Source organism: Rhinolophus sinicus, linkage group LG10 (genome assembly GCF_036562045.2).
Source record: "Rhinolophus sinicus isolate RSC01 linkage group LG10, ASM3656204v1, whole genome shotgun sequence".
Classification (NCBI taxonomy): Eukaryota; Metazoa; Chordata; class Mammalia; order Chiroptera; family Rhinolophidae; genus Rhinolophus; species Rhinolophus sinicus.
In genome coordinates this window covers 82,881,954-82,908,309 of record NC_133759.1, presented here as the reverse complement: position 1 = coordinate 82,908,309, position 26,356 = coordinate 82,881,954, and the positions used below count along the sequence as shown (strand labels likewise).

At 55.3% G+C, this 26,356-nt stretch overlaps 1 protein-coding gene across 4 annotated transcripts; it reads left to right on the top strand.

Moving 5' to 3' along the window:
• The first annotated feature begins 219 nt into the window (after positions 1–219).
• Positions 220–26,356, top strand: PCDH1 (protocadherin 1). Of its 4 annotated transcripts, XM_074313697.1 has the most exons (6): positions 220–469; positions 8,755–9,617; positions 12,606–14,801; positions 19,946–20,165; positions 21,110–21,148; positions 22,344–22,482. In XM_074313697.1, exons 1-5 carry the CDS (start codon positions 430–432, stop codon positions 21,133–21,135), a joined length of 3,345 nt encoding a protein of 1,114 aa, XP_074169798.1. In that variant the 5' UTR covers positions 220–429; the 3' UTR covers positions 21,136–21,148; positions 22,344–22,482. The 4 variants fall into 4 exon arrangements, with proteins under 4 accessions (XP_074169798.1, XP_019594647.2, XP_074169799.1 ...); XM_019739088.2 differs by lacking the exon at positions 21,110–21,148 and having other exon boundaries at positions 221–469; positions 22,344–26,356; XM_019739089.2 differs by lacking the exons at positions 220–469; positions 21,110–21,148 and adding an exon at positions 1,699–1,990 and having other exon boundaries at positions 22,344–26,356.

The following is a 26,356-nucleotide window of genomic DNA, read 5'->3' as shown; positions in this document are numbered from 1 at the left end:
GACAGCCTGTGTATCCGGGCCCCTGGTAATGGGGAGATAGCAAAAGGGGGTCCTCGTTTTGGGGAGCGGTGCTCGGGGTCCCCTCCCAGTGGGACCTGAGCGGTCCGGAGCTCCACCTCCCGGCCGAGGGGGGGGGGCTGGGAGGCGGGCGGGAGGCAGGCGGGCGGGCCAGGAGGGAGGAGGGAGGGAGGAGGAGGGAGGGGGCGGGCCAGGCTGTGCGCTTCTCTCGCTGCTGGCTCTGCCGCCGCCGCCGCCGCCGCCGCCGCCGTTGCCGCTGCCGCCTCACACACACTCCGAGAGCGGGAGCGCGGCGCGGACGCGAAGCCGCTGCGGCTGCTGTGCCCAGAGCCAGCCGGAGCCGGAGCCTGAACCGCAGCGCCAGCCCGAGCCGTGCAGAGCCGCAGCCCGGGCCCGGGCCGGTGGTGGCTCATGGACTGCAGGGCCCGCGGCCGGTGCTGCCCCGAGGCGGGTAAGGATCTGGCGGCGGTGGAGGCGGCGGCGGCGGCTCCTGGCCAGGAGCGGCCATGGCCGGCGGGAACTGCGGGAGGGGCTCTCTTCGGAGCGAGGCCACCGTGGCCCTGTCGGTGTTCGGCGCGCCGGGGCAGAGGTGGGAGAGGCTGGGAGCTCGGAGTAGGGGTTGAGGCCGGGGCACCCTGGATTCCATGGTGGCGAGAAGCCGAGCGAGGAGAAAAGGTGCTGAATCGGACCCCAGCCTCGGCATCCCGCACCCCAGCACGCTTGGAGCCGCGGGGATAAGGGGACCCTACGAGCTCGCGGGATGGAGATGGTTTTGGGGAAGCGCGCAACCCCCAGTTGGGGGGGCTCCCCGAGGACGAAGTAGCAAGGACCCTCATCCACAGCGCACACACACACACTTGTTGGGCGACCAGCTCGGCTCACTCAGGCGCTTCCAGCTCCTCGCGGGCGCCCGGAGGGCCAGTCCACGGACATATGTACACGCATACATACATCCGTACATATGTGCACACAGACATACCTCCCGCACACCAGCGCCCACTGGGGCACCGTCACTAGCTCAGAATCCGCTTCAGCCTCTGCATGCTCAGCAGCACGGACACACAACCTGCGGCCTTAGCGAGCAACCGATCACAACCGGGTGTGACATTTGGACATACTAAACACAATCCTGTGTTCTCATGTAGGAATATCACGGCCACAGTTTGCCAGATGACCACTCAAAACCTAGTCTTACACACACATATTCCTTTAAGGAACACACCCTAACATAAATTATGTTACCTACTCCTTGGCCAGAACATACCAGTAGGTACACATCACAGGTCGGCTTGCACCCCTCGACTGAACCCACATAAACATAACCCAGTCTCAGCACACGTCTTGAAGGCACACACCCTAACACAGTAAGTGGCACCTGCAGCAGCGCCTAACGATGACAAACACAGAATCCACTGTTTCACATGTCTTAACAGTGAGTGTCACACACACCTTACACCAACAGTATCACATTACACCTTGCAGCGTGTACACACAAACTCACACACTCAGTGCCTGTCCCTCGGAGGCCAAATTCCGTCAGGAGATGCCGGGGACGCCAGGCGAGCCCCTAACGCCCCCTCACCTTAATCACGACATTGTTACTGTAAATATTGGCACAGTGGGAACCCTGGGGGCCGGAGGGACCGGCTTCCCCAGCCGGCTCCTCCCCCACCTTCACTCCGGGGCCGGGCGGGCTGGGTATTCCCGGAACGAGCTGGACCTGGAAGGCCGCGCCTCCCCAGGGCTCCCGGGCCCTAGGTCCCTTTGCAGAGGGTGCAAGCCTGGGGCGGTGTTTGCGGCCCTCTTCGGATCACTTAGCCGCGTTCTCCGAGCCACCTGGGTCCCCAGCACACCTGTGTCCGTCTCACACCTGGGCGCCCCCTCCGCCGGGTCCGGGCTGCAGGCCAGAGTTCTGGGCGGACAAGGCCCTGGGGCCAAAAGGGAGATCGCGGCACTCTCAGGAGCAAAATTGGTAGGTGAGATGAACTCGTCTCCCGTCCCCCCAGCTACCCTCAGTAGCCCAGACTTCTGGCCTCAGTTTCCCTAGTGATGGTGACTGTTCCTTCTAGCAAGAAATATTCGGGGCGGCCTTGAGGTCTTTGAGGATTGAGCGCGGGGCAAAGACCCCTTTTTCTCCCGCCGCGAGAGGGTCGGTTTTATGAGAATGTCCCTCCCCAGCCGGGCTGGAGGCTTTGTGATTCGGCCGCCGTCTCGCTCCCCGCCCCCTCTCAGCACCCGCAGAGCTTCTCCAACCGACGCGGGCTTGCGGGGTCCCTACAGCAGAGGCAGGAGATGCGGAGGAAAAGAGATCGCCCGCGGCGGTCCCTGGGGCTGGGAGTGCAAGGGGCCGGTTGGCCGAGGCGTGTTCTCACCGCGCCGCGCCCCCGCCTCGCTTGGAGTTCCCAGAGGCCCGGTACAGCCGGGGTGGGGGTGGGGCCGCCCGAGCCCTAGGATGGTGGAGGGACAGTCGCTGTCCCCTTCTTCCCCCGCCCCCAACACTCCAGCGTCCTCTGGGAGGAGACGCCCCGCGCGCTGGGTGTGTGCGGGGAGCCCCCGCTGACCACCGCGGTGTAGACAAGGGGCTGCCCTGGCCGGCAGAGCTCTGGACGTTCCGGAAAACGCAGGGAGCCTTCCATTACCTGCTCTGGGCCAACCCTCGTTTCCTGCCAGGAAAGAGGGCACCCAGAAGGTGTTTGTGACACCCCAGAGGTCTGGGTGTGTGTCTGGGGAGAGGCAGGGTGTTCCTTTCTTGAAGAGGGGGTCTGGAAGGATTGAAATCTGTAATTACAACTAGGCCAGGGCATGGGATGGAATCAAGAGGAGAGGGATGAGAAGGCCCTCCAGAGATGGCCAGGGACAGTGTGGAAGGGGAACTGGTCTGGTTTCCCTGCTTCCCCTACACCCAGTCCCCAATTCCAAAAGGGCCTTGAGCTGGAAAGAGGTGCCATACTGGTCTGGCTGCTGTTGTGGCTGCTTCTTCAGGGGAGCTGGGCTAGATAGAGAGTGAGCTAACTGCTGGAAGGAGTGGGATGGAAGGGCCAGGAGAGGGCCTGCAAGGGTGGGGGTGTGGCTGAATGGGAATCAGGGCTTCACGGAGGGGAGATGGAGGAAGCCCTTCTGATACTGGGTGAGGGCTGCCCCTGCCATGAGCAAGGATAGTTGTTGCTGCAGAGAGAGATTCTTTCAACAATGTGTTGCGCACCTACTATCTGCCAGGGCCCATAGTGTGTGGTGAGGATGCAACACAGTAGTAACATATATGCCATCCTTGCCTTCATTCGTCTTGCCAGTTAGCAGGGGATTGGTTCATCTATTTATTGAGTACCTACTGTGTGCCTGGTGCTGGGAATAAAATGCTCTATTCAGTGATTGAAAGATACAGCAGTATATATCCACTTTACAATGTTAACAGACATTAATGCATCAGATCTCATTTAATCCTCACAAATAACTTCAAAAGGCCGGATTTATTATTTCCATTTCACAGTATGAAAATAGGTTTAGAAAGGTGAAGTTACTTTACCAAGGTCATACAGCTAGGAAGTGGTGGAGCAAGGGTTTGAACCCTGACAAGCAAACTCAAGAATGCAGGTGCCTAGAAGCCCTGGAGAGGCTAATAGAGGGTTATAGCAGAGAAGGGAGAGGAGCTGAGGGCTGGCATTGTTCACCCTGGGAGGCTTCTGAGCAGCTACACCCCGTGCAGCCCTGCTTGCTTACCCTCCTCTCCCAGACGTTAACTTTGTCCCTTGGTGTTTTGTGTTGACAGTGTCAGTGGCTGTTGTGTAACAGTGCAGGGGTGGGCGGTGGGGGGTCCAGGGCTGACCTGGTCCCTGGGATAGTGATAGCTGCCTCTGTGTGTTTCCTCTGTGTTTATCAAGGCCATAGTATTTATCAAGAAATGACCCATGTCTCTGAGGTAGGCTGGAAATGTAGGTTCCAGGTGTGTCCTCCCCACTGTCCTCCCTCCCCAGATGTTGACACAGATAGTGTTTTCCTTGCCCTTCCCTGGTCTCTGCCCCCTCACACCTCACTGTACTCCTTAGGCCTGAGAAGGATGAGTCAGTGTCCCTGCAGAAGCTCTGGTTTCTCGGGATCCTGGGTGCCCAAGACACTGGCAAGAGGTGGGGACATCCTTACCAGAAAGGCTGCTGGGGCTTGGGAAAGGGCAGATATGGCACTAACTGCTTGGCTGCCATCTGTGGCGAATTGACTCCCAATAGCCAACCACCGGGACAAAGTTCAGGGATGGTGGGAGCAGGGCTGGGAAAGGCCGCCTTACTGCTGCTCTGACTCTCCCTGCATCCCTAAGGCCCCGGAAGCAGCCTGGGAAGCCTGGGGTCCTTCAGTCCTTGAACCCTAGGCCCTCTCTTTCTCTTCCACTCCTTGCCTGGCAGTTTTGGCAGCCCAGAGAGAGTGGAAGGGGGTGGTGGGACACATAGCAAACATATTCTAGCCTCTGTAGGTGATTTCTGTTGATTTCCCCTCCCCCATCCAGCCTTTCCCCAGACTCCGGGATGTGAAGAGGCATTCTTTCTCAAATCCTGACTTCTGCTTACTGCTTCTGTGACCTAAGATGATTAATTATTCTTTTTGAGCCTCAATTTTATCATCTGTACTATGGGGAATGATGTGATAATAAATAGTACTCATTTCAGAGGCTTGGGAGGATTAGATAAAATAATGTATGTACATGTAGTACAATCTCAGGGAGTGTTAGCTGGGACCTAGTGATGACAGTGATGATGATGATAGTAAAGGTGGTTATGACAGAGTTTGTGCTTCTTTCTGAACTGCTAGGATCTAGTGTATCTCAAAAGTTGTTCCCAGAAGGCCTGGACCATTGCTTCCTGCCGCCTGGGGATTTCTCCGGGTCCCCCCTCCAGAATCAGAATTCCTAAGGGTAGGGCCAGACAATCCTCATGGTAAAAGAACTCTGCAGGTGCTTCAAGGACCTAAACCCTCTGCAAGTCTTGCCCCTACTCTGGGTACCCTCCCCCAACCTCATTTTCCCCTCAAATTCCTCCTACCTCCTAGGAACTTCCCTCCTCCCCTACCTTCTTTGCCTTGGATATTCCTCTGTGGTTCTCTTTCCAATTCAGAAGTTTGATACCACAGTCCTTTCCTGGCTCCTCTGCTGCCTAGAGGTAAGGGATCTCATAAGAGTTTGGTTTCTGGGGGCAGCCAGTTAGCTCAGTTGGCTAGAGTGCAGTGCTGTTAACAACTAGGTTGCCTGTTCGATGCCCACGTGGGCTGCTGTGAGCTGCACCCTCCACAACTAGATTGAAACAACTATGTGACTTGAAGCTGATGGGTCCTGGAAAAACACACTTAAATAAATAAGTTTAAAAAAAAAAAAAGAGTTCGGTTTCGGGGGTGGGGGTTGGGGGGGTGGAGGGGGTGGTATGTGGTGGTGGTGGGTCACAAGCATGTTGTGTTTGTCATGTTGTGTTTGTGCTGCCTGGGAGGCCTGAGAGGTTAGAGTCCCAGGTTGTGACCCCAAGTCAAAGTCACCCTGACTCTGCACCATGTTTTCATAAGATTCATAAAGGGGGATGTGACCCAAAAAGCTTACGAATCCTTGAGAGTGAGTGGAGGCAAGCAGTCACTGCCTAATTTCTCCTCTTTGTCAGGTTTAGCGTAATTCCCTGCAACCCTCACCCTGCCCAGACTTATGCCTGGAATTGGTGCACATGGTGGTCCCATGTTGTGCGTGTGCTATGAGGTGAGGGCAGGATAATGTGCCTAGCAGGGAATGAGGTTCTTTGGAGACAGGTGTGTCTGCGTTGGGGCATGATGGTAAGACGAGCCTTGTGCCAGGTCCACGCAGGTAGAGGGGAAATGGCTGGAGGGTGGATCCAAATGGAGCATCAGATAAATTCTTACTTCCTTTAAAGAGATTAAGATTGCAGCTAGGAACAAACACACACTAATCTGATAACGGCCTCCAATACTTTGAGCACATTCTGGAGAGTGACCAGGGAGGGAGGCTGGCAGTGCTTTGGGCAGGCTACATGGAGCAAGTGAAGTGTTAGACTTGTGTTTAAGGAATATGTGTGTTCAATGAGCACTTGCTGAGAATCTACTACGGACCTAAACAGAGAAGGATTAAACTGACCCCAGCAGGTTCTCAGTAGGGACAATGGGCAAGGAAACAAGCAAGGACCACACCGAAAGTGCCAGGGTAGGCTGAGCCAGGGAGCTAAAATAACCAGTTATTCAGGAGCTCTTACTGAGCACCTATTGTATGCCATGTCCAGAGCTGTGAGTGTGTGTGTGGGGGAGGCATCTTGAGGATTTAGGAGTAAACAAAGCAGAGGCTCTCCTGCTCTCTGCTCAATCTTGCAGGAAAGACAAAATAATTCCTAGATTATTTCCCAAGCAACTACATAACTACAATTATAAGTGCTTTGAGGGGCATTTGTTTGCGTACTCACTATGTGCTAGGCATTTAGCCCACATGACTTCAAACTCCCTAGGAAATAGGGAGTATGATCCCCATTTTACAGATCAGGAAACTGAGACTCTAAATCATGTGCTCTGGCACCTGCAGCCAGGAAGTGGGCAGCTGGGATTTGCCTCAGACTGTCTGATGTCATAGTCCCTGCTCTTCTCTATCCTGCTGCCTGATATGTGCCAAATGGGTACAATCAAACAAAATTGACAGATAGTCATTGAGTTAGAACGACTGTCAGCCCACGATGGCAGATTGCATCTGTCCTGTTCTCTGCTGTGTCCCAGTGCCAAGACAAAGCCTGGCATGTTGTAAGTGCCCAATAAACATTCATTGAATGCATGAATGAACATCTACAGTGTGCCCAGCTTTGTGAAGGAGCAAGGGTGGGGGGTGAGTATAGGGAGCCCTGTCCCTTCCTTCAGGAATGTTTGGCATTTGCCTGGAGAGGCAGAGAACACAAGAACAGGTGACCAGTACTGGAGGTGAAGAGCATAAGCGGGTGGTGTCCCGGGCAGCACAGTGATTCATTGCGCGGGACTGGGGCAGACAATAAGTGGCTGTGAATTGGAGGAAGGACAGGTCACCGTGGGCTGGAGAGGCCTGGGAAGGATTCCTGGGGGACCAGAGCCTGCCTTTAGTGGGGTGGGTGTGGTCTGTGACAGAGCCTGGGGCGGGATTTCCAGGTAGGGGCAGGTGTTCCATGTGCAAATGGGGAGGTGGGGAAAGGAGATGCAACCTGAGCCCTTTGCTGACTATTCTGGGCCGAAGACTTTGGATGTGAACAGATGTGAACAGAGGGGCTGGCCATGGTCTTGTTGGAGAGGAGGAAGAAGACACGGACAGTATGGCAGGGCTGGCTGGGGTCTGCGAATGCACAGCCTCCAAGCTGGGGGAAATGGGCAGCAGAAGTGGGTTATTGCGGTGATGGGGATGCAGCTTGTGGTTGGCTAGGGCAGACAGGACTCTAATTGGAAAGATTTGGAGGTGAGCGGGGAGAGATGGGCCTGGACCTGTTAAGGGGGGAGGGACCAGATGTGAAATAAGGGCTAGATGTTTGTGAGGAAAAGGATCGAATAGGAGCCAGATGTTGAGAGACTGTGAGCAGAGGAAGGAGGGTGTGGTCCGGGAAAGGCTGGTGGTGTCATTGGCAGCTCTGTCCCAGTTAGACCTGCTAGGCTCCTGGTGGCTAAGGACAGGCCAGGGCAGCTCCAAGTTCCAATTCCAGGGCAAGTCAGTCCTGACCCCAGTCTTGACATCTATTCTCTTCCATACACCTGCTGGTATCTTGACCTCTTGTCTCTTTCATACTGCTCCACTCCCCACCCCCCGCCCCCGCCAACTCCAGTGGAAGGCAGAGAGGGAGTGGGAAGGAGCCTGGGGAACTGTGTATGTGCACCCATAAGTTCCCGCTCAGGGGCATGTGTGTTGGGTGGAGGTAGAGGTTGGGGAGAACTAACACCTACTCCTCAACCCTGTTTACAGGCCTTGATTGGTATCCAGTTCGAGCTGGCCCTTCATGGGGGCGGGGGACATTGGGTATTATGGGTGATTTTTTTTTTAAATTTATTTTTTAAATTTATTGGGGTGACAATTGTTAGTAAAATTACATAGATTTCAGGTGTACAATTCTGTATTACATCATCTATAAATCCCATTGTGTGTTCACCATTATTATGGGTGATTTTTGTCAGACAAGAGGGATTTGAGACGTCATACCTCATACACATGCACTGACTTGGCATCTCAGAAAGGAGAGAAACAAGACGTCGTCCCCTCTCCCTCCAGCCAACCTGAGTGTACCTCAGTGTGGCAAGTAATGATCTGGGGTCCGGGAAGTAATAAGGGGTACCTGTGTCTCTTTCCTACCATGTGCGTTGGGGGTGCTCCAAGCCTCACCCTTCCACTAGCTGTCTGTCTCTATCTCAGTATCAGGGTAATTACCATGGGTGACTAAGGCAGAATGCTGGTGAGAAGGAGGTGTTGAGCAAAGCACTGAGTAGAGAGCAGGGAGGGAAAGAGGGAGTGTCAGTGGGTCAGGGCGTTCCATGGGCGGGAGCTGCTCTAGAGATTTCCAGGTGCCTTACTGGCTCCCCCAGATAGGGCAAACACAACGGCTACAGCCAGCTGTGGGTAAGACACAGGGTTCTGTGCTGGGGCTTAGCGCTCCTTATGGGAGAGTGGTGTGTAGGTGGGAGAGGGAAAGTGGGAGGCTGGCTCAGGGCAGCCCTCAGGCCAGATTCCTCCTCCTATCTGACCCTCTGTTTTGCCTCTATCCCTTTCAGCCCTCCTGATTCTGGAGCCTGCCGGGATGGGGCCCCTGAGATCCAGCCAAAGCCCTGGGGGGCAACGGTTACTGCTGCCCCCCTTGCTGCTGGCACTGCTGCTCCTGCTGGCCCCATCTCCAGGCCATGCCACTCGGGTGGTTTACAAGGTGCAGGAGGAACAGCCGCCCAACACCCTCATTGGGAGCCTCGCAGCTGACTACGGTTTTCCAGATGTGGGCCACCTGTACAAACTAGAGGTAGGCGCCCCATACCTGCGGGTGGATGGCAAGACTGGTGACATCTTCACCACCGAGACCTCTATCGACCGCGAGGGGCTCCGTGAATGCCAGAACCAGCTCCCTGGTGAGCCCTGCATCCTGGAATTTGAGGTGTCCATCACGGACCTTGTGCAGAATGGCAGTCCCCGGCTGCTTGAGGGCCAGATAGAGGTACAGGATATCAATGACAACACACCCAACTTCGCCTCACCGGTCATCACGCTGCCCATCCCTGAGAACACCAACATCGGCTCACTCTTCTCCATCCCAGTGGCTTCGGACCGTGATGCTGGCCCCAATGGTGTGGCATCCTATGAGCTGCAGGCTGGGCCTGAGGCCCAGGAGCTATTTGGGCTGCAGGTGGCGGAGGACCAGGATGGGAAACAGCCGCAGCTCATCGTGATGGGCAGTCTGGACCGGGAGCGCTGGGACTCCTATGACCTCACCATCAAGGTGCAGGATGGTGGCAGCCCCCCACGTGCCAGCAGTGCCCTGCTGCGTGTCACTGTGCTCGACACCAATGACAACGCCCCCAAGTTTGAGCAGCCCTCCTACGAGGCTGAGCTGTCAGAGAACAGTCCCATAGGCCACTCGGTCATTCAGGTAAGTGGCCCCTCCACCTCACTGGCAGGTTGATCCACCTTTAGAAATGGGAGCCCACCCTCACCTGGTGTGAGTTCCCATCACTTAGGGGGAAAACTGCGAGGGTACAGGGGTAAGACCCCTTATCCCTAGCCCCAGACCAGTGAGACCCGCCCACAAGCCCCACCCCACCCCAGCAGGCGATAGGTTCCTCTATCAAGCTACTTCAGTGACAGTGATACAGCATGTGGACAGTAATCCCCTATCCGCAAGGCACACTCAAGTTGGAGAAATCTCTAAGAAGTAAAACCCCTTTCAAGTCAATTGATCTCCCCACCCCGCTGCCCCCAGACACGTGAGCTGAGCTGGAACAAGGGAATCACCTTTTGTCCAGGTAGAATCTCTCCAGAGATGAGAGTATCTTTTCAACCAGGGGACCTTTAGCCAGATGAGATTTTTCTGAAGCTAGAGGACAGAGCCTTCCTTTGCCCCCCTCCTTGACAAAGTCAGATGAGATCATTTTAGACAGGTGAGTTCTCAGAGTGCTAGAAAACTGTACTCAGATGTCTGTATACTGGCCTCCTCCACTAGGCACAGGGTGCCCATGGGTGTGCAGTGCATGACACAGTGGGGGGTCGGCTGCCACTGCTGAAGTTCTCAGCACCCTTCTCCATGGGAACTGCCCCAGGGGCTGGGCAGCTTGGTAGGGCCAGGGCCTGGGAGGGAGCAGAGAAAGCGTCCCTGCAGACAGGTGGGTGTATCTCCCGCTGTCATCTCAGCCCTGGCTTCCTGCCAGCCCCAGCTCCTTTCTCCTTCCCCATGGGCTGAAGTTGTCTGTCTTTTATATGAGAAAGCTGAGGAGGGCTCAGCCTACCCTGGACACCGTTACCTATCCCAGGAAACCCTTCGTCCTACATCCTCAAACTGAAGTGGGCCATGGGAAGGAGTTTCAACCCCTTCTTTAGAGACTGGTGGACTGGAACCTATAGAAGAGAGACTGAGAAAGAAAAGGGAGACAGACAGTCGAGGATACCAATAATAATAGCCTAGATGCCAAGACTGCTCTAAACACATTATGTGTATTATATCATTTAATCACCACAGTACAAGGTAAGCATTATCCCCATTTTACAGATGGGAAACTGAGCCCATAGAGATTAGGAAACTTGCCTGATATCAACCAGTCTCTGTGTTCAGATCCCACCTTGGCCATGTCCAACAGCCTGGCTTCAGAACCTACGTGTTTGTACCAGCTTCACCCTTCCCAGTGGGGTAAAGAAGGAGAGTGGGGCAGAAACGAGACTAGAGTAGACAGGCAACAGAGAGAGGATGGGAGAGAACTGGCGGTGTAAAGAGGCATTAAGAATTGAACAAGGGTGGGAGGGAAACAGAGACAGAAGTCAGGAGTCCTAGACAGAGACAAAAGGAGGTGAGATGTCAAGAGAAGCAGATAAGAGCTGGGTGACAAATCTAGTGACAGGGAAACAGTTGGAATCATAATGAAAAAGTTGGGGACAGATGGACTAGGGCAGGGGAGGAGTGAGGAGAAACTGTTCGGCTTTCACAGGGCTGAGAGTTTGATTCAGGGGTGAACAGAGACCACTGTCGAAAGTCCCAGCAGAAAGGAGAGGAGCCTAGCAGTGGCCTGAAGCCCCATTCGGTGCAGCGCTCAGCACAGTGCTAGCACTAATTTTCAGAGAAGGATGGATGGATGGATGGATGGATGGATGGATGGATGGATGGATAAAAAGAGGGATCAATGCTATTTAAAGAGCACTTGCCACATGCCGGGCAGTGTTAGGCATTTACACATTCCGTTTAATCCTCACCACAACCCCATGAAATAGGTTCTATTGTTATCCCCATTTTACACATTTGTAGACTGAGGCTTGAAGAGGTTAAATAATTGGCCCAAAGTCACATAGTTGGGAAGTGGTGGAGCCAGGATTTGAACAGGACCCTTCTGCTCTGCTCCCCGGAACTCTCCCAAGTTATGCCTGGCCCTTCTGCCCCCCTCAACCCCAACCTGTCATCTCATTCTGTGATGGAACTCCAACCCTCGTATTTTTCCCTGAACCCTGATAGCTCATGGCTATTCCCACCTCATTCCTATTGTCCCATTACAACCCATGTTTGTATAGAATTGGGCCGAGTGTGCGTCGGTCAAGTGTGCTTCGGTTGGCATGGGAGGGTGTGCCTACTGCAAAGGGACAGACAGTTCATTGTTTGATGCTGGGAGCCCAGCCCGCTGTCAGCAGGCTCTGTGGCCTGCACCAACCCCTCCCTCCTGGCCACAGGCTCTGCTGGATTCCTCAAGTTGGTGCCTAGCCAGCGCCAGCCCAGCTGGGAGGGGAAGAAGCTGCTGAAACAGGTTTCCCCGGTTTGACAGAGCAGTGGCCTCACAGGCTCCCTCTGACCCACATCCCTACCTGGCTGCTTTCAAAAGAAATCCCCTCACCTGTGGCCTCCAGGTGGACATGTGCAAACACACGTGTGCACAAACACATATACCTTCTCCTACAATCACACATAATCACAGTCTCTTACACGTATATGTGCATGCATGCGTGTTATATTCATGCATACACACCATCTCTGCTGCTCACACCTTTCCAGCTCTTCAGAAGGGTCGCAGGCCAATTGAATTGGGTAGCAGGGCTGTATTAGTTGGACAATTGGATCCTCACCCCCATGTTTGGGCAGACGAGTGCAGGAGACGAGTGCGGAAGAATTTCGTTCTGCCCTGTCCCATCTCTAGCAGTGGCTTATAGCACTGTTGAAGAGTCCCAGCCTGCTTCTCCCTACGCTCTTTAGGGAACTAGATCAGTAACATGTGCTACGGTGTCAGGATTGGGAAAAGGGCAGCACATGTGCTGCTTTTTAAAAGGGTGCTGTGTTACATCAGTCGTGTCTGCCACGCTCGTTGGAAAGGCACCACATACATCCCTTAACTTGCTATCCCAGACTAACCTATCCTCGTTTTCCTTGTTTTTCTCCCCTGCCCTGTAGGTGAAGGCCAATGACTCCGACCAAGGTGCCAACGCAGAGATTGACTACATGTTTCACCAGGCCCCGGAAGTCGTGAGGCGTCTTCTGCGACTAGACAGGAACACTGGCCTTATCACTGTACAGGGCCCTGTGGACCGTGAGGACCTAAGTACCCTGCGCTTCTCGGTGCTTGCCAAGGACCGAGGCACCAATCCCAAGAGTGCCCGTGCCCAGGTGGTGGTGACCGTGAAGGACATGAACGACAACGCTCCCACCATCGAGATCCGGGGCATAGGGCTGGTGACCCACCAAGACGGGATAGCCAACATCTCAGAGGATGTGGCAGAGGAGACAGCTGTGGCCCTGGTACAAGTATCGGACCGAGATGAAGGAGAGAATGCAGCTGTCACCTGTGTGGTGGCCGGTGATGTGCCCTTCCAGCTACGCCAGGCCAGTGACACTGGAAGTGACAGCAAGAAGAAGTACTTCCTGCAGACCACCACCCCACTCGACTACGAGAAAGTCAAAGACTACACCATCGAGATTGTGGCCGTGGACTCTGGCAACCCCCCACTCTCCAGCACCAACTCCCTCAAGGTGCAAGTGGTGGACATCAATGACAATGCACCTGTCTTCACCCAGAGTGTCACTGAGGTCACCTTCCCAGAAAACAACAAGCCGGGAGAAGTGGTGGCCGAGGTCACTGCCAGTGATGCTGACTCGGGCTCCAATGCTGAGCTGGTTTACTCTCTGGAGCCTGAGCCAGCGGCCATGGACCTCTTCACCATCTCACCCGAGACTGGAGAGATCCGGGTGAAGACGTCCCTTGATCGGGAACAGCGGGAGAGCTATGAGTTGAAGGTGGTGGCAGCCGACCGGGGCAGCCCTAGCCTCCAGGGCACAGCCACTGTCCTTGTTAATGTGCTGGACTGCAATGACAATGACCCCAAGTTCATGCTGAGTGGCTACAACTTCTCAGTGATGGAGAACATGCCGGCGCTGAGTCCAGTGGGCATGGTGACAGTCATTGATGGGGACAAGGGGGAGAATGCCCGGGTACAGCTCACGGTGGAGCAGGACAATGGTGACTTTGTTATCCAGAACGGCACAGGCACCATCCTCTCTAGCCTGAGCTTCGATCGGGAGCAGCAAAGCACCTACACCTTCCAGCTGAAGGCCGTGGATGGTGGGGTCCCACCTCGCTCAGCTTATGTTGGCGTCACTATCAATGTGCTGGATGAGAATGACAATGCCCCCTTTATCACCGCTCCTTCCAACACCTCCCACCGGCTGCTGACCCCCCAGACGCGTCTTGGTGAGACAGTCAGCCAGGTGACAGCTGAGGACATTGACTCTGGTGTCAATGCTGAGCTGACCTATAGCATCGCTGGTGGCAACCCTTACGGACTCTTCCAGATTGGGTCACATTCAGGTGCCATCACCCTGGAGAAGGAGATTGAGCGGCGCCACCATGGGCTGCACCGCCTAGTGGTCAAGGTCAGTGACCGCGGCAAGCCCCCACGCTATGGCACTGCTTTGGTCCACCTGTATGTCAATGAGACCCTGACCAACCGCACGCTGCTGGAGACTCTGTTGGGCCACAGCCTGGACACTCCACTGGACATTGACATTGCTGGGGATCCGGAATATGAGCGCTCCAAGCAGCGGGGCAACATCCTCTTCGGTGTGGTGGCAGGTGTTGTGGCCGTGGCCTTGCTCATCGCCCTAGCAGTGCTCGTGCGCTACTGCCGGCAGCGGGAGGCCAAGAGCGGCTACCAGGCTGGTAAGAAGGAGACCAAGGACCTATACGCCCCCAAGCCCAGCAGCAAAGCCTCCAAGGGAAATAAAAACAAGGGCAAGAAGAGCAAGTCCCCGAAGCCTGTGAAGCCAGTGGAGGATGAGGATGAGGCTGGACTGCAGAAATCCCTCAAGTTCAATCTGATGAGCGATGCCCCTGGGGACAGCCCCCGCATCCACCTGCCCCTCAACTACCCGCCGGGCAGCCCTGACTTGGGCCGCCACTACCGCTCTAACTCCCCGCTGCCTTCCATCCAGCTGCAGCCCCAGTCACCCTCAGCCTCCAAGAAGCACCAAGTAGTGCAGGACCTGCCACCCGCAAACACGTTTGTGGGCACCGGGGACACCACATCCACGGGCTCGGAGCAGTACTCCGACTACAGCTACCGCACCAACCCCCCCAAATACCCCAGCAAGCAGGTAGGCCAGCCCTTGCGGCTCAGCACCCCCCGGCCCCCACCCCACCCCTACCACGGGGCCATCTGGACTGAGGTATGGGAGTGACAGAGCACGTGTATTGGGCCTGTGCACTCGCCAGCCCAAGTGAGGGTCCACCCACGCCAATGGTGGGATGTGGGACCAAAGATCTGGGACTGCGGGCGCCCTGGCAATGCCCCTAACCACCCAGGCATGAACGGATAGGCGGAGCGAAAATTGAGGGAGGGTGTGGTCTCCTGCTGCTCCCTCCTTCTGGGAGAGGCCTGTGATTTGTCAGGTCCCTGGACTACTGGGTCATACAGGTGGGGGCTGATGGGCAGGTGAGCAGAAGGGTTTGGAGGCAGAGGGGGGAGGGAAATAGAGATGACATCTACTCCAAACCTGGATCTCTCTCTGAGACCAGCCATGGTGCTTCTCTAGAGGGAAATGGGGAGACCTGATGGGTAACTGGGTGGGGACTCGTTAGGGAGGAAGCCTCCCCATTTGTGCCTTCTATATGTACTGTGTGTAACCCTTTTCCCCACCCCAGGCTCCTGGGGCTGGGCCCCAGTTTCCCAGCCCCAGTCCCAAACACTTACCTTTGACAATAAAGTTCTCTATTTTTGGAGTTTTGGTTTCTTGTTTTCCTGGAACTGAGAGAAGGAGTGAGAGAGACTGGAAACAGCCCTTTTTCCTTAGGTCCTGAGCCAATTTTCCCATCCCTTCTCTCTGCCCCTTCCCACGTCCTCGACTTGCCCCTCTACTGCAACCATATCTTAATTTACCATCTTCCCATCCACCCCTATGTCCGTGTCTGGGGAAATGCCCTTCTGAGCAGCTTTCACATGGGATTGTCGGGCAACATGTCCCCTCATTCCATGTTTGTGAGGCTTTCTCCCTGGGAATGACACCCTTCACGAAGAAAGGGCAGGTGGAGATGCACCCAAGTTCTGTCCTTTCTCCACTGGCTGAGACTTGACCTTGTAGACCTGCCCACATTGAGCAGCCCATGACAGAACTCAGACCAGAGCACCTAGTGGGGGTGGAGTGTAGCCTACCTGCATCAGGTGAAGGCAGAGAACCTCTCGATTATACCAGCCACCTTCCCAAAGGGCAAGATCTTCCCAAGTCCCTTTCCCAGCCTCTTCATCCCAACACTACTCAACACCCAGCAATTATCTGGACCTGCCCTGTGTGTCCCCACCATGATCACCATCCTTGGCTGCCAAGGAGGGCCCGGGGAGTGGGGAGGGAATCTTCAGGTCCTTTGGATTGACCTGTTCTGTATCCCCACTCTTAGGGTGCTCCCTGTGAAATGGGGCCGGAGCCTCCTAGCCCTGTCCCCTCCCTTCCCTTTCTTCAGCTCCTTGCTCTGGCCACCTGGGCTGCTGGCTCTCACTCTCTCTCTCTCCGTCTCTCACTTCTTGCTCTCTTGAGTCTACCCTGTCCTTCCCTGTGCCTAAGTGGGAGGGGGCTAAAGTCTGGGTATAGGGCCTCAGGTCCTAGGTGAGTCTCTGAGGCCAGAGGCAACCTGACTCCATGGCAACTGAAGAGGCCTGAGACACTCCCAGGAGGTCCAAGGCGCCAGCTCTCTACTCTGATTTTGTCCACAAACTCCCTGACGTGTGTGAGGTAGCGCCAAAGTAAAAACTCCTGAGGGCTTTGGAGGAGTGGGACATGGGGAAGGGAAATCTACTTTCATTGTATTTCTCTGGGACAAATTAGCACCTCCAGGGTGACCTCCAGCAATTCCTGACCAACCATTCTGTCTCTTTTGTTACTAACCTACTGCCACCAGCTCTTCTATTCCTTTAGGTCCTTCATCTCTTTCTTTCCGGGGTCTGAGGGATTATCCATTCCTTGGCTCCAATCCAACCTGTGCATGCAGCCATATTGAATACCTCCTCCCAACATTTGGAAACAACCAAAGCACAACCATTGTCATCACCGAAACACAAAAGCTGAGTTCCTGCTAGATGCTCAGCATGGTACTAGACCTTGAGGAAAAATGGCCACATTTGGATAAGACATACAAGTGAAAAGATGAGGCAATTGAGAATCTTAAGTGTCGAGTGAGAAGTGCCATAGTAAAACTTTTCCCCACTTGCCCCACTGCTACTTTTGTTACTGCTGGCTTCCCTTTTTTTTTTTTTTTTTTTTTTTTAGTTTTTACTAGGTGCAAGCACTTTATGTGAATTAGCTCATTCAATGCTCATAACTCTTTGTGACATAAGTCATTATAGCGCTCATTTACAAAAGTGAAAACTAGTTGGCGATGAAGTCAGCATTCAAACACAAAGCATCGGAAAATCTGATTTCCAGAGTCCGCTGTTAACCATTACGCTATAAAAAAGGTGTTCCATGATCAAGCTAGTTTTGGTAGTAAGAGCTACACTATCACATTAGCCTATTTTAAAGGCTCTGTAAAGCCTGCAAGAAAAGGAGAACCTGTTAAACTTTGTATAACTCAGGGTTTTCCAAATTTATTTGACCCTAGTGCCTTCTCCCTTTCTTTAAGGAAGACAGTATGAGGAAAGCTGCATAGGACATGGGAGTGGGCTCCTTTTAGGAGGATGCGAAACTTGAGCCAGTTCTTCAATGATAAGCAGGAGATGGGAAGAAAGTTCACCAACTCCTGAGGCAGGAGGGAGCATGACCAAGTTGGGGGCGGGGGGCGGGGGGGGGGCAGAAAGGGAAGTATTCTGGCTGGAGGGGAGAGTACAGGAGAGAGCTGAGAGATGAAACGAGAAGAACTAGGTTGTAGAGAACACAGCTGTCTTGCCAGAAGCTCCTTAAGAGGAAATGGCCCCAGAAAGCACATGAGTTTTGGAGGAACTGAGTTTTAGAAAGTTCCCTGGAGTGTATGGTGGACTTAAATGCAGTAGAGGTGAAGGTGCAGGATTGAAACTGTATGGTCTAAACTAAGATGGTGGCAATGGGGAGGGGATGATGAATGGATAGATTTGACTGAACTTAGGGAGAAAAGACACCCAGGACTCAAGGGATAATTGGATATGGGGTAGGTATGGGGAAGGAGGGGAGAGCTACCAGGATTCCCAGGTAGATAGACATCATCCTTCCAAGTCTGGATGATGGGTTAGTGATGAGATCATTGCCCGTGCCCAAGCTGATTGAAGAAAAAGAATTTGATTTCAGATATATATCTGAAGGGCCAGTAGAGACAGCCATGGAAATATCCAGCAAGTGTCTAGAACTTCAGGACTAGAGTTTGAGAGAGCATTTGGATGCAGGCTTTTTAAGATTTAATAGTATAAAGGAAACATTTAGTATTAAGCATGACCCAACCCTCCATTTTACATAAAAGAATCGTAGGAAAAAGAGACCGAGTGACGTGCCTAGTGGGCAGGACTAAAGCCTTAGATGACCAAGTCTGGGTTCTGCAGGGAGGGAGCGCTGCTGGCTAATGTCCTGAAAGAGAAGCACCCAGACAAGCAGACTGCCCTGTGCCTCCCAGACCCCTCCTGGAGCCGGTTCACCCAACATCGGGGGGATGATGCTTCTTCACAACCTCTCAGCCCCAAATGTCCAGGTCAATTTTGGGGAACTTATCTGTCATCACCCAGATCCTTCAGTGTTTTGGATCACAACATGAATCCCAAGAAGGGTTGCCTATTCCTGAAGATGGGGTGGGAGCCAAGATGGGAAGGCAGTTCAGCTCCAAAGCCCTTTGTCCTGACAGCCTCGCTCACCCCCAACTGCCTTAAATGGGTTGGAAACTGGGGGGTATCAGGAAGTGGATCTACAATCCCAGAACCACCTGTTCTGGCCATCCTGATAACCACCTATTGAGGGTTTTAGAGGAAAGACAAAGCATCAAAAAAGTCTTAGAAGATTAGAGGGAAGTGGAGACTCATCAGCAGGGCCCTGGGCCTGGGGGCGTCCCACCAGGTCCCACCCCACCCCTGCCCTCTGGGAGTCCTGGGTTTGCACCCTCCACAACTCCTAATTTCTGGCTGGCCAGAAAACCTGTGGCAGTCCTAGGTGGGTGTATGGGTGACTGGCTGGTTGTGCCAAGTGCCAAACTGAGGTTGCCAGTTTCCTGGGGTGACCATTAACCTGTGACAGGCAGACAGGGCTGCGGGCTGGAAGCAGCCTGTCCCAGTACCACGCCCTCTACCCCAGCCACCAGTGCAAGCTTCTAAGTCCTGGCTCCACCAAGCTGGTGGCCCCTCCCAGAAGCTCCTTCCTATTTCCTAGGAGTCTATTTGAGGCCAGCCTTCCTGATCTCTGATGGACGCCAGGCCCCTCCCCCATGTCCAGGTCCTCCTGCTCTGGGGCCCTGCCCTCTACAATTCACAGTTTCCTGATCTGGAGCATGGGGGAATTTCCATGTTTCTGCTTCCCCAACCCCAAGGTGCCCTGGTTTGTTATCTTCTTCCCTTCCCCCTTTTTCCACTCCCAGGCCTCTCTGGAGGGGAATGAAGTGGGTACAGGGGGGCTGAGTGGGAGCAGACTCAGCAGGGAGTCCTGAGGCTGCCTGCAGCATTACAAACCAGGCGTGAGGAGCAGGATCAGAAAGAGGTTGGCACCTCATTTGGATGGAGGCAATGGGAAGTTACAGAGCATTGAGACAGGTGAGGAGCTGGAGTTTGGGGGATGCTGTTTGGAAATTAGGGGACTGTTGTGGTCTTGGTGAGCTGTTTTGGAATTAGGAGTCTGTACTGCTTTTAGGAAGCTGTTCTAGAAATTGGAGGCTTGCTAGTGTTTAAAGCCTATGCTGGAATTAGAAGAGTTGGCTGGTATTGTGCTCTTCTGGTGTTGGCTGTTCTGGAATTAAAGGGAGGCTGTGCCAACATGGGAGGCTGTGCGGTAACAAGAGGTTGTACTAGATTAGGCTTATTGTGGTGGCCTGGGGGCGATAATAATATCGAAGCCTATGCTTGTTAAGACTTTCAGTGTGTGGTCTTGGCTGTCCTGGGAGCTGTCTTAGAATTAAGGGGTAGTCCTCTCTTGGGGCCTGTGCCTTCTGGGGGCTATGCTGTGCTAGGGGGCTGGGCCTCTTCTTGGTTGCTGCTGAGGGGGCTGGAAGCTTTGGGGGTGGGCCTGGCTGAGGCTGGGGCCTGGTGTGGTGGTGGGCCCCGTGAGGTTGGCTGGCTTGCTAGCAGTGATAGTTTCTCTCCCTGCAGTTACCTCACCGTCGAGTCACCTTCTCCGCCACCAGCCAGGCCCAGGAGCTGCAGGACCCGTCCCAGCACAGTTACTACGACAGTGGTCTGGAGGAGTCTGAGACGCCATCCAGCAAGTCGTCCTCGGGGCCTCGCCTCGGTCCCCTGGCTCTGCCTGAGGATCACTATGAGCGCACCACCCCCGACGGCAGCATAGGAGAGATGGAGCACCCCGAGAATGGTGAGGAGCATCAGCATGCTGAGGGCGTCCCAGGAATGAGCAGAAGCCAGAGCATGGTGACAAGACCTTAGAAATGTCCTCCATGTACGGGGCTCATTGGGTGTTCAGCAGTAATCACTGTGCTGAGTGCTTTCAGGTATATATTCATTTAATCTTCACAACAACTCTCTGACCTGAGAACTTTACAGTGGAGAAAACTGAGGCTCAGAGAGGGTGAGTCACTTACCCAACAATTATACATAGGAAGTGACAGAGCTGGGAGGGATTCAAACCCAGGCCTCTCTGACTCCAAAGACCTTGCATTCAGCACTATATAATCCTGCCACCATGGGGACAGAAACCCTGAGAATGATGGCCGGAGGGCTCAGGTAGTGGTGAGAGAAACTTGAGGGGACCTTGAGATAATGAGGGTCCCATAACAGGGTCAGAAGGCCTTGAGAAAAGGGAGGGGACCCTGGATGCTGTGAGGAGCTCAGAGAAGGGTATGGTGGTCCCTTGGGGGGAAGAGCAGGAGAAAAGAGCTGATACAGGGAGTGGCGAGGTCTGGAGACAGGAAAGACCTGTCTGGGAAGGGTCTGCAGGGTGATGAAAGAAGGGAGGTCCTGGCCGGAGCAATGGTCAATGTGGGAATGTGTGGTGGGTGTGCTGTCAGAATGTGTGTGTAGTACGTGTGTGTGACGATACCTATGGCAGCCTGTGCAGGGGGAGACTGAATAAGCCTCCCCTCGGGATAGACTCTCCAGCTTGGAGTTGTCCTTGAGTCTTGCCCCCATCCTCTCCAAACTTCCCCAGCCCCCAAAAGAGGTGACAATTTCCACGTCCACCCCTCAAGCACAGGGCCCTGTGTAACCTCCCAGGCCCCAGTTCTCCAGAGTGCCCTTGACCCCACCCTGCCCGTCCATGCTGTGTCTCATGCCCATCTCGTCCTTTTTGTGCCCGCGCAGAGCCGGCTGGCCGGAGCAGGCCCTGAGGCGGAGTGCCAGGTATGTGGGAGCTACTCTGGGGTCTGGGGTCTGGGGGACTTGGCCCAGCACCCAACCCCGCCCACCTAGTACCCATGCTCTGCTCCGTGCCACAGTGGGTCCCTCAACTCTGCCCTGAGCTGAAGAGCCTTGGCGCTTTGAGGGTTAACAACAGAGCTGTCCCTTCCTCACCTTGCACTGGCTGGAGTCAAAGCCAAGGTGGGTGGTACCAGGGGAGCCCCCGCCCAGGCAGTGCTGCTCAGTCAGGTCCCTGAGGGGGGTCACCGCCTGGTACTCTCCCTGAATGAGGGCGGGACAGGGGCAACTGTGACAGGAAGTGCTCATGGCCTAGCTGTTCCCATGGAGACCCTGCTGCCCAGCAACCACACCAGCTACTGCTGATGTCAGGTGGCCAACTTCTTTTCCCGTGGGTGTTCTGGGCAGGGAGCCGGGGGGCAAGGCCAGGGGTGGTGGTTGTCCTGGGGGCTGGAGTGAGGCCGGGAGGGGCTGCATGAGTGTGCTTGCGGGTGTGTGAGTGTGTGCTTCTATGTGAACTCCTCACACAGAGGCTTGTACCCTCCCCCTGGCTTTAAAGCAGGGCTTTGCTGCCCTGGGGTGGGGTGGGGGTGGGGTTCCAGGACAGCTGGGAGCATGGTGAGGCTTGAGGGTTTTCAGAAGGAAGGTATGTGCCCACCTTTGTCTGAGGATAGAAATGCCCAGTGTAGAATTGTGTGTCCGTACCTATCTGAGGGTAGGAGTGTGTGTAAAAGAGACAGAGACAGAGGAAGAAAGATTTCTTAAATGAGGATGTGGAGTTCCTCACTTCTATGGGAGGGTAGATTTGTGTGTCTAAGCCTGTCTGGAGACAGATGGTGGAGTGTGGAGATGAGTTGTGTGTTTGTGCACCTGTCTGAGGGCAGATTTGGTGGGGGTGTGCAAGCAGAGCTAGAGGGTGGGTGAGGATGGAAGAAATGTATCTATTTAAGGATAGACTCTGTGTGTGTGTGTGTGTGTGTGTGTGTGTGTGTGTGTGTGTGAAAGAAAGTGAGCATGTGGTAGATGGTGGGAAGGTGTGTATCTATTTGAGGGTGTGCCTCTGAGCTCAGTGGGCAGGAAGGGGTATGCACCCCTCTTCTGAGGTGGCAGTGGGAGATCATGGAGCGGAACTCTGCGAGGCCCTCCTGCCTGATGACTGTGTCCCCACTGTCTCCTGCAGACCTGCGCCCTTTGCCTGATGTCGCCATGACGGGCACATGTACCAGGGAGTGCAGCGAGTTCGGTCACTCTGACACGTGCTGGATGCCTGGCCAGTCGTCTCCCAGCCGCCGGACCAAGAGCAGCGCCCTCAAACTCTCCACCTTCGTGCCTTACCAGGACCGAGGAGGGCAGGAGCCTGCGGGCACCGGCAGCCCCAGCCCCCCAGAAGACCGGAACACCAAAACGGCCCCCGTGCGCCTCCTGCCCTCCTACAGTGCCTTCTCCCACAGTAGCCATGATTCCTGCAAGGACTCGGCCACCTTGGAGGAAATCCCCCTGACCCAGACCTCGGACTTCCCACCTGCAGCCACACCGGCATCTGCCCAGACGGCCAAGCGTGAGATCTACCTGTGAGCCCCATTCTGGCTGGTGGCCATCCCCTCGCCCAGCTGCCAGCCAGCTCCCAGATGGGCCCATTCCAGGGCCTCCACTCCTGACCCCTCCAGCGTGGACTTCCAGGCCAGGTCCCCGAGTTGCAGGGGACTACCTGCCTCATGACCACGCTGGCCCATTCCCCAGGCAGGGTCCAGGTCCTCTCCCCTCACTTAAGCCCCCAGCCCCCAGGGAGCCCCTTCTTCCCCTTTATGGGGCTCCCCCAGCTGATGCCCAAGAGGGCTCTTCTACAATGACTAGGCTCCCATCCCTCGACTTCCAGGGAGCACCCCCTCACTTTGGGCAGATGGTAGAGTCAAGGACGGGCAGCACACTTTAACTCATTGTTTCCTGCATGGCCGACCAGAGAGAGATAGGTTGCCCCAATTCCAGCGCTGAAGCAGGGTTGAACTGGGGAGCCCCTCTCTCTGGGAACACCCAGAGGAAACTCCTCACCACCAGGGGCTCCCTGAAGGGCTTTCGTTACCAAAGGTGGGGTGGGATGCGGGTGGAAGTGGGGTGGAGGCCTTGTCTTCCCGTACTAGTCCTGGGCTGGCCCACTTGCCCACCACGTACCCTTGCCTGTCCCATCTGGCCCCCCACTTCCCTGCTGGAGATGCAGTGTCTGTATATAAGGACCTTGGAATGATGTCCCCATTTCTGCCTGATTTGCAACTTTTCTTGTTGATGTTGTGTTGTCTTGGGGGACCCCTCTTGGGGGGGACCTGCCCTGTACCCCCTCCTCCCTGCTGCAGTGCCCCCCACCCCAGGCCTCTATTGTTCCATGTTGTAAATACCCCTGGGGCCGTGGCGGGATGGGGGTGCAGGCCAGGGAAACAATGGGTGGGTGGGGGTGGGGATGGGGGTAACATTCGCCTATCAGCAGAGCTGGGCTTTTATTTAATTTTTTTTTAAAATACAAATCTCTATTTTTTTGGAACTGTTGCGCTGTGCCCTGGGGGGGATCCCCGCTCAGGCTGGCCCCCCACATCCTGATGAGCATCACATAGGGGCCCTGAGGCTGTGGGGGCAGCTAGACAGGGGGGGGATCACTGTGCCTCTGGCCTGGTTGGGTGAGTTGGGAGCAGGAAGGTTTGCTCAGGGGGTGGCTGATTGCTGCCCCCAATAGGGGGGACCTGCATCCTGCTTCCTCCCTGCCCCCTACCCCCCAGCCCCTGCCATGACTGATCCGTCAGCCTGTAAAACCACCATTGCCTTGATCTCAGGGGGTGGAAGGGCTGCCTCAGGGCACCCTGGGCTCCTGGCCCCCTTCTTCCAGTTGGGCTTCCCTTTGCCAGGGTCAGGGGTCCTGTGGGGGAGTGGATGGGGAGATTGGGGGACAGAGAAGCCCAGTCAGCCATGATGAGGTGGGATTCCTTTCTTCACCTCAGGGGGCCAGGGTGTGAGGGGCATCCTGTAGAGCCCCCATCTCCCACTGTGGCCATCTCAAAGCCTCAGTCCTCTTCCTTCCAGAAACCCCCACTGCCTTGGCCCATACCTCTCCAGCTCCCCAGGGGCCCAGGCTGGGAGGCTGGAGACTCAGGGTATGGCCCTTGCTTGACTTAGTCAAAGCTTGGGAGGCAGCCCAAGGGTGGGAGGGGTGGGTACAGGCTGCTGGGTTGTCTGGTGCCTTTGGGAGCTGTTGCTGGGGTCTTGACTCCTGTAACCCCAGAGACCCCACCTCTACCCTGGAAAAGCCAGGGGGCTGAAGAATTGCCCTATTCTCTGCTCCTTGCCCCTAACTTGGCTTGGAGTAACAGTGCTGGAAAGGAGAGCATTGTTAGGCTGGTGGCCCCGGCATACACAGCCCTTCTATGGAGGGCAGGGGGTAGAGTGGGCTGGGGTGGCAGCAACCAGGTCTAGGGGTTGGCCAAAGGCTCCTTTCCCTGGGGGAGGCCCAGGAAGTGGGCTGGGGCTTGTTAAAGAGACAGCCCCTTCCCCCTGCACAAACGGGGCAGGTGCAATAGTGATGGAGTTGGTAACATGAGGTGCCCAGCTGGTGGGGCAGTGGCCTCGAGGATGTCCTGAGTCCAGGAGGTCAGGATTCTGGCAAGATTGTATGAGGCCCATTTGCTTGGTGGAGAGGGTGGTCCAGACAGGAGACATACCTGAGGTTAGTGGACTCCCCTTCCCAGAAGCCCCTGGTCGCCTGGGCATCTTGCTTTGGTCTTGGAGACCCCTGAGCACTGGGTGGAAGGGCAGAGAAGCATTTTGCACAATGGAAAAGCCAGAAGGAAGGGGTAGCCCAGATGGCTGGGAGGGCTGAGAAGCACAGAGGAGGAGCCCTTCCCACAGGCCAAGGCAGAGTCCCTAGCCCCCTGGTTGGGGTTGGGGTGCTGAATCTGTCACCACCTGGGCACTTAGAGGTGAAACCAAAGGTGGGCAGGGGATGGGTGACAGCATTGGGGACCACTCCTTTTGGTCCTAGGTCTGTGAAGCCCTTCCCCAATGCCTTGTGTCGCGTACAGTTTTATGTACAAATAGGCGACATTTGGCCAGAGGAGACCCCCCCCTCAACCCAGCCTGACCCAGTCAGTGTCTTCCTAGAGGGGACCTAGTTGGTCCCCACCCCCCTACTTCAGAGCATGTATCTTGGTAGGGGGAGGGTATATGGGGACATATTTCTCTCCTAGGGTCCCTAAGTGTGTCTCACAACCCAGGGGAGGGTCTCTGGAGCATCCCTAACCTCTGGGGGCTCCCTAGCCCCTATCTCTTCCCTTGGGAGTCTCTAGGGAGACGTGTATTCCCGCTGGGGACCATGGGAGCATGTCTCCCTACTCAGGCTCTCTGGGAGCCTGTTTTCCTCCCAGGGTTCCTGGGAGTACTTAAGGCATGTCAGTCTTGGGCCATCTCTCTTCCCAGGGAAGGGGGAGATCTCTGAAGCATGCCTGGGAAGGGATGTTTCCAGCCTTCCCTGCATCTCTGCTCTGGGGGTCTCTGACCTGTAGCACTTTGGGAAGAGACTAGCCAGCTCTGAATTGTCTTTTCTCCTAGGGTTCTGGGGTACCTCTCTTTCCTGAGGGCCTGGCCTATGGAGCCATTTCTTCCCTGGGTGGGGGCTGTCTCCTGGTGGTGGGAGGGCTTGTGTTGGCCATGAGAAAGTCTCCACACGGGACTTCTCTGGGAGGGGGGACTGTGTCTCGCCCATGGGGTTCCCCAGCGGGTGTGTCTGCCCGTGGGGAGAGGGAGACTGTGTCTCCTCGGGTTATTTGAGTGGGGAGGGGGGCCGTGTCTCTCTCGTGTGCTGGGGGGTGGGGATCGGGGAGGGGGGTTTGGGGCACCTCAGTGCCCACATTGGGGTCGTGTTTCTCTTGGTTCGTGCCACTTCCCACCGCCTCGCTCCTCCCGGGAAGGGCTCCCGCCCCGCCTCCACTCTACCCCCATCCCTGGCGCTGCGAGCACAATCCCGTTGATTTGTAACGATTTCTGTCTCTTTCTGTCTTTCTCTTTCTCTGACCTCTCCCCACCCCAGCCGCGAGCATGCGCAGGCACCGCCCCTACCCCCTCCGGTTCGGTTCGTTTCCGGTTTGTTTGCTGAGCTGTCAATGAAAGACCCGTGTAATTATTCCCGAGCTTTACAATAAAAGTGTGAAAACCGGA

What these genes read in the sequence shown, in the direction of transcription:
- PCDH1 (XM_019739088.2), top strand. Translation starts at nt 430, where the DNA reads ATGGACTGCAGGGCCCGCGGCCGGTGCTGCCCCGAGGCGG. An exon ending in TAGGCCACTCGGTCATTCAG is followed by an intron (nt 9,618 to 12,605) that starts GTAAGTGGCCCC and finishes CCTGCCCTGTAG; the next exon opens with GTGAAGGCCAATGACTCCGA. An exon ending in GATGGAGCACCCCGAGAATG is followed by an intron (nt 20,166 to 22,343) that starts GTGAGGAGCATC and finishes TGTCTCCTGCAG; the next exon opens with ACCTGCGCCCTTTGCCTGAT.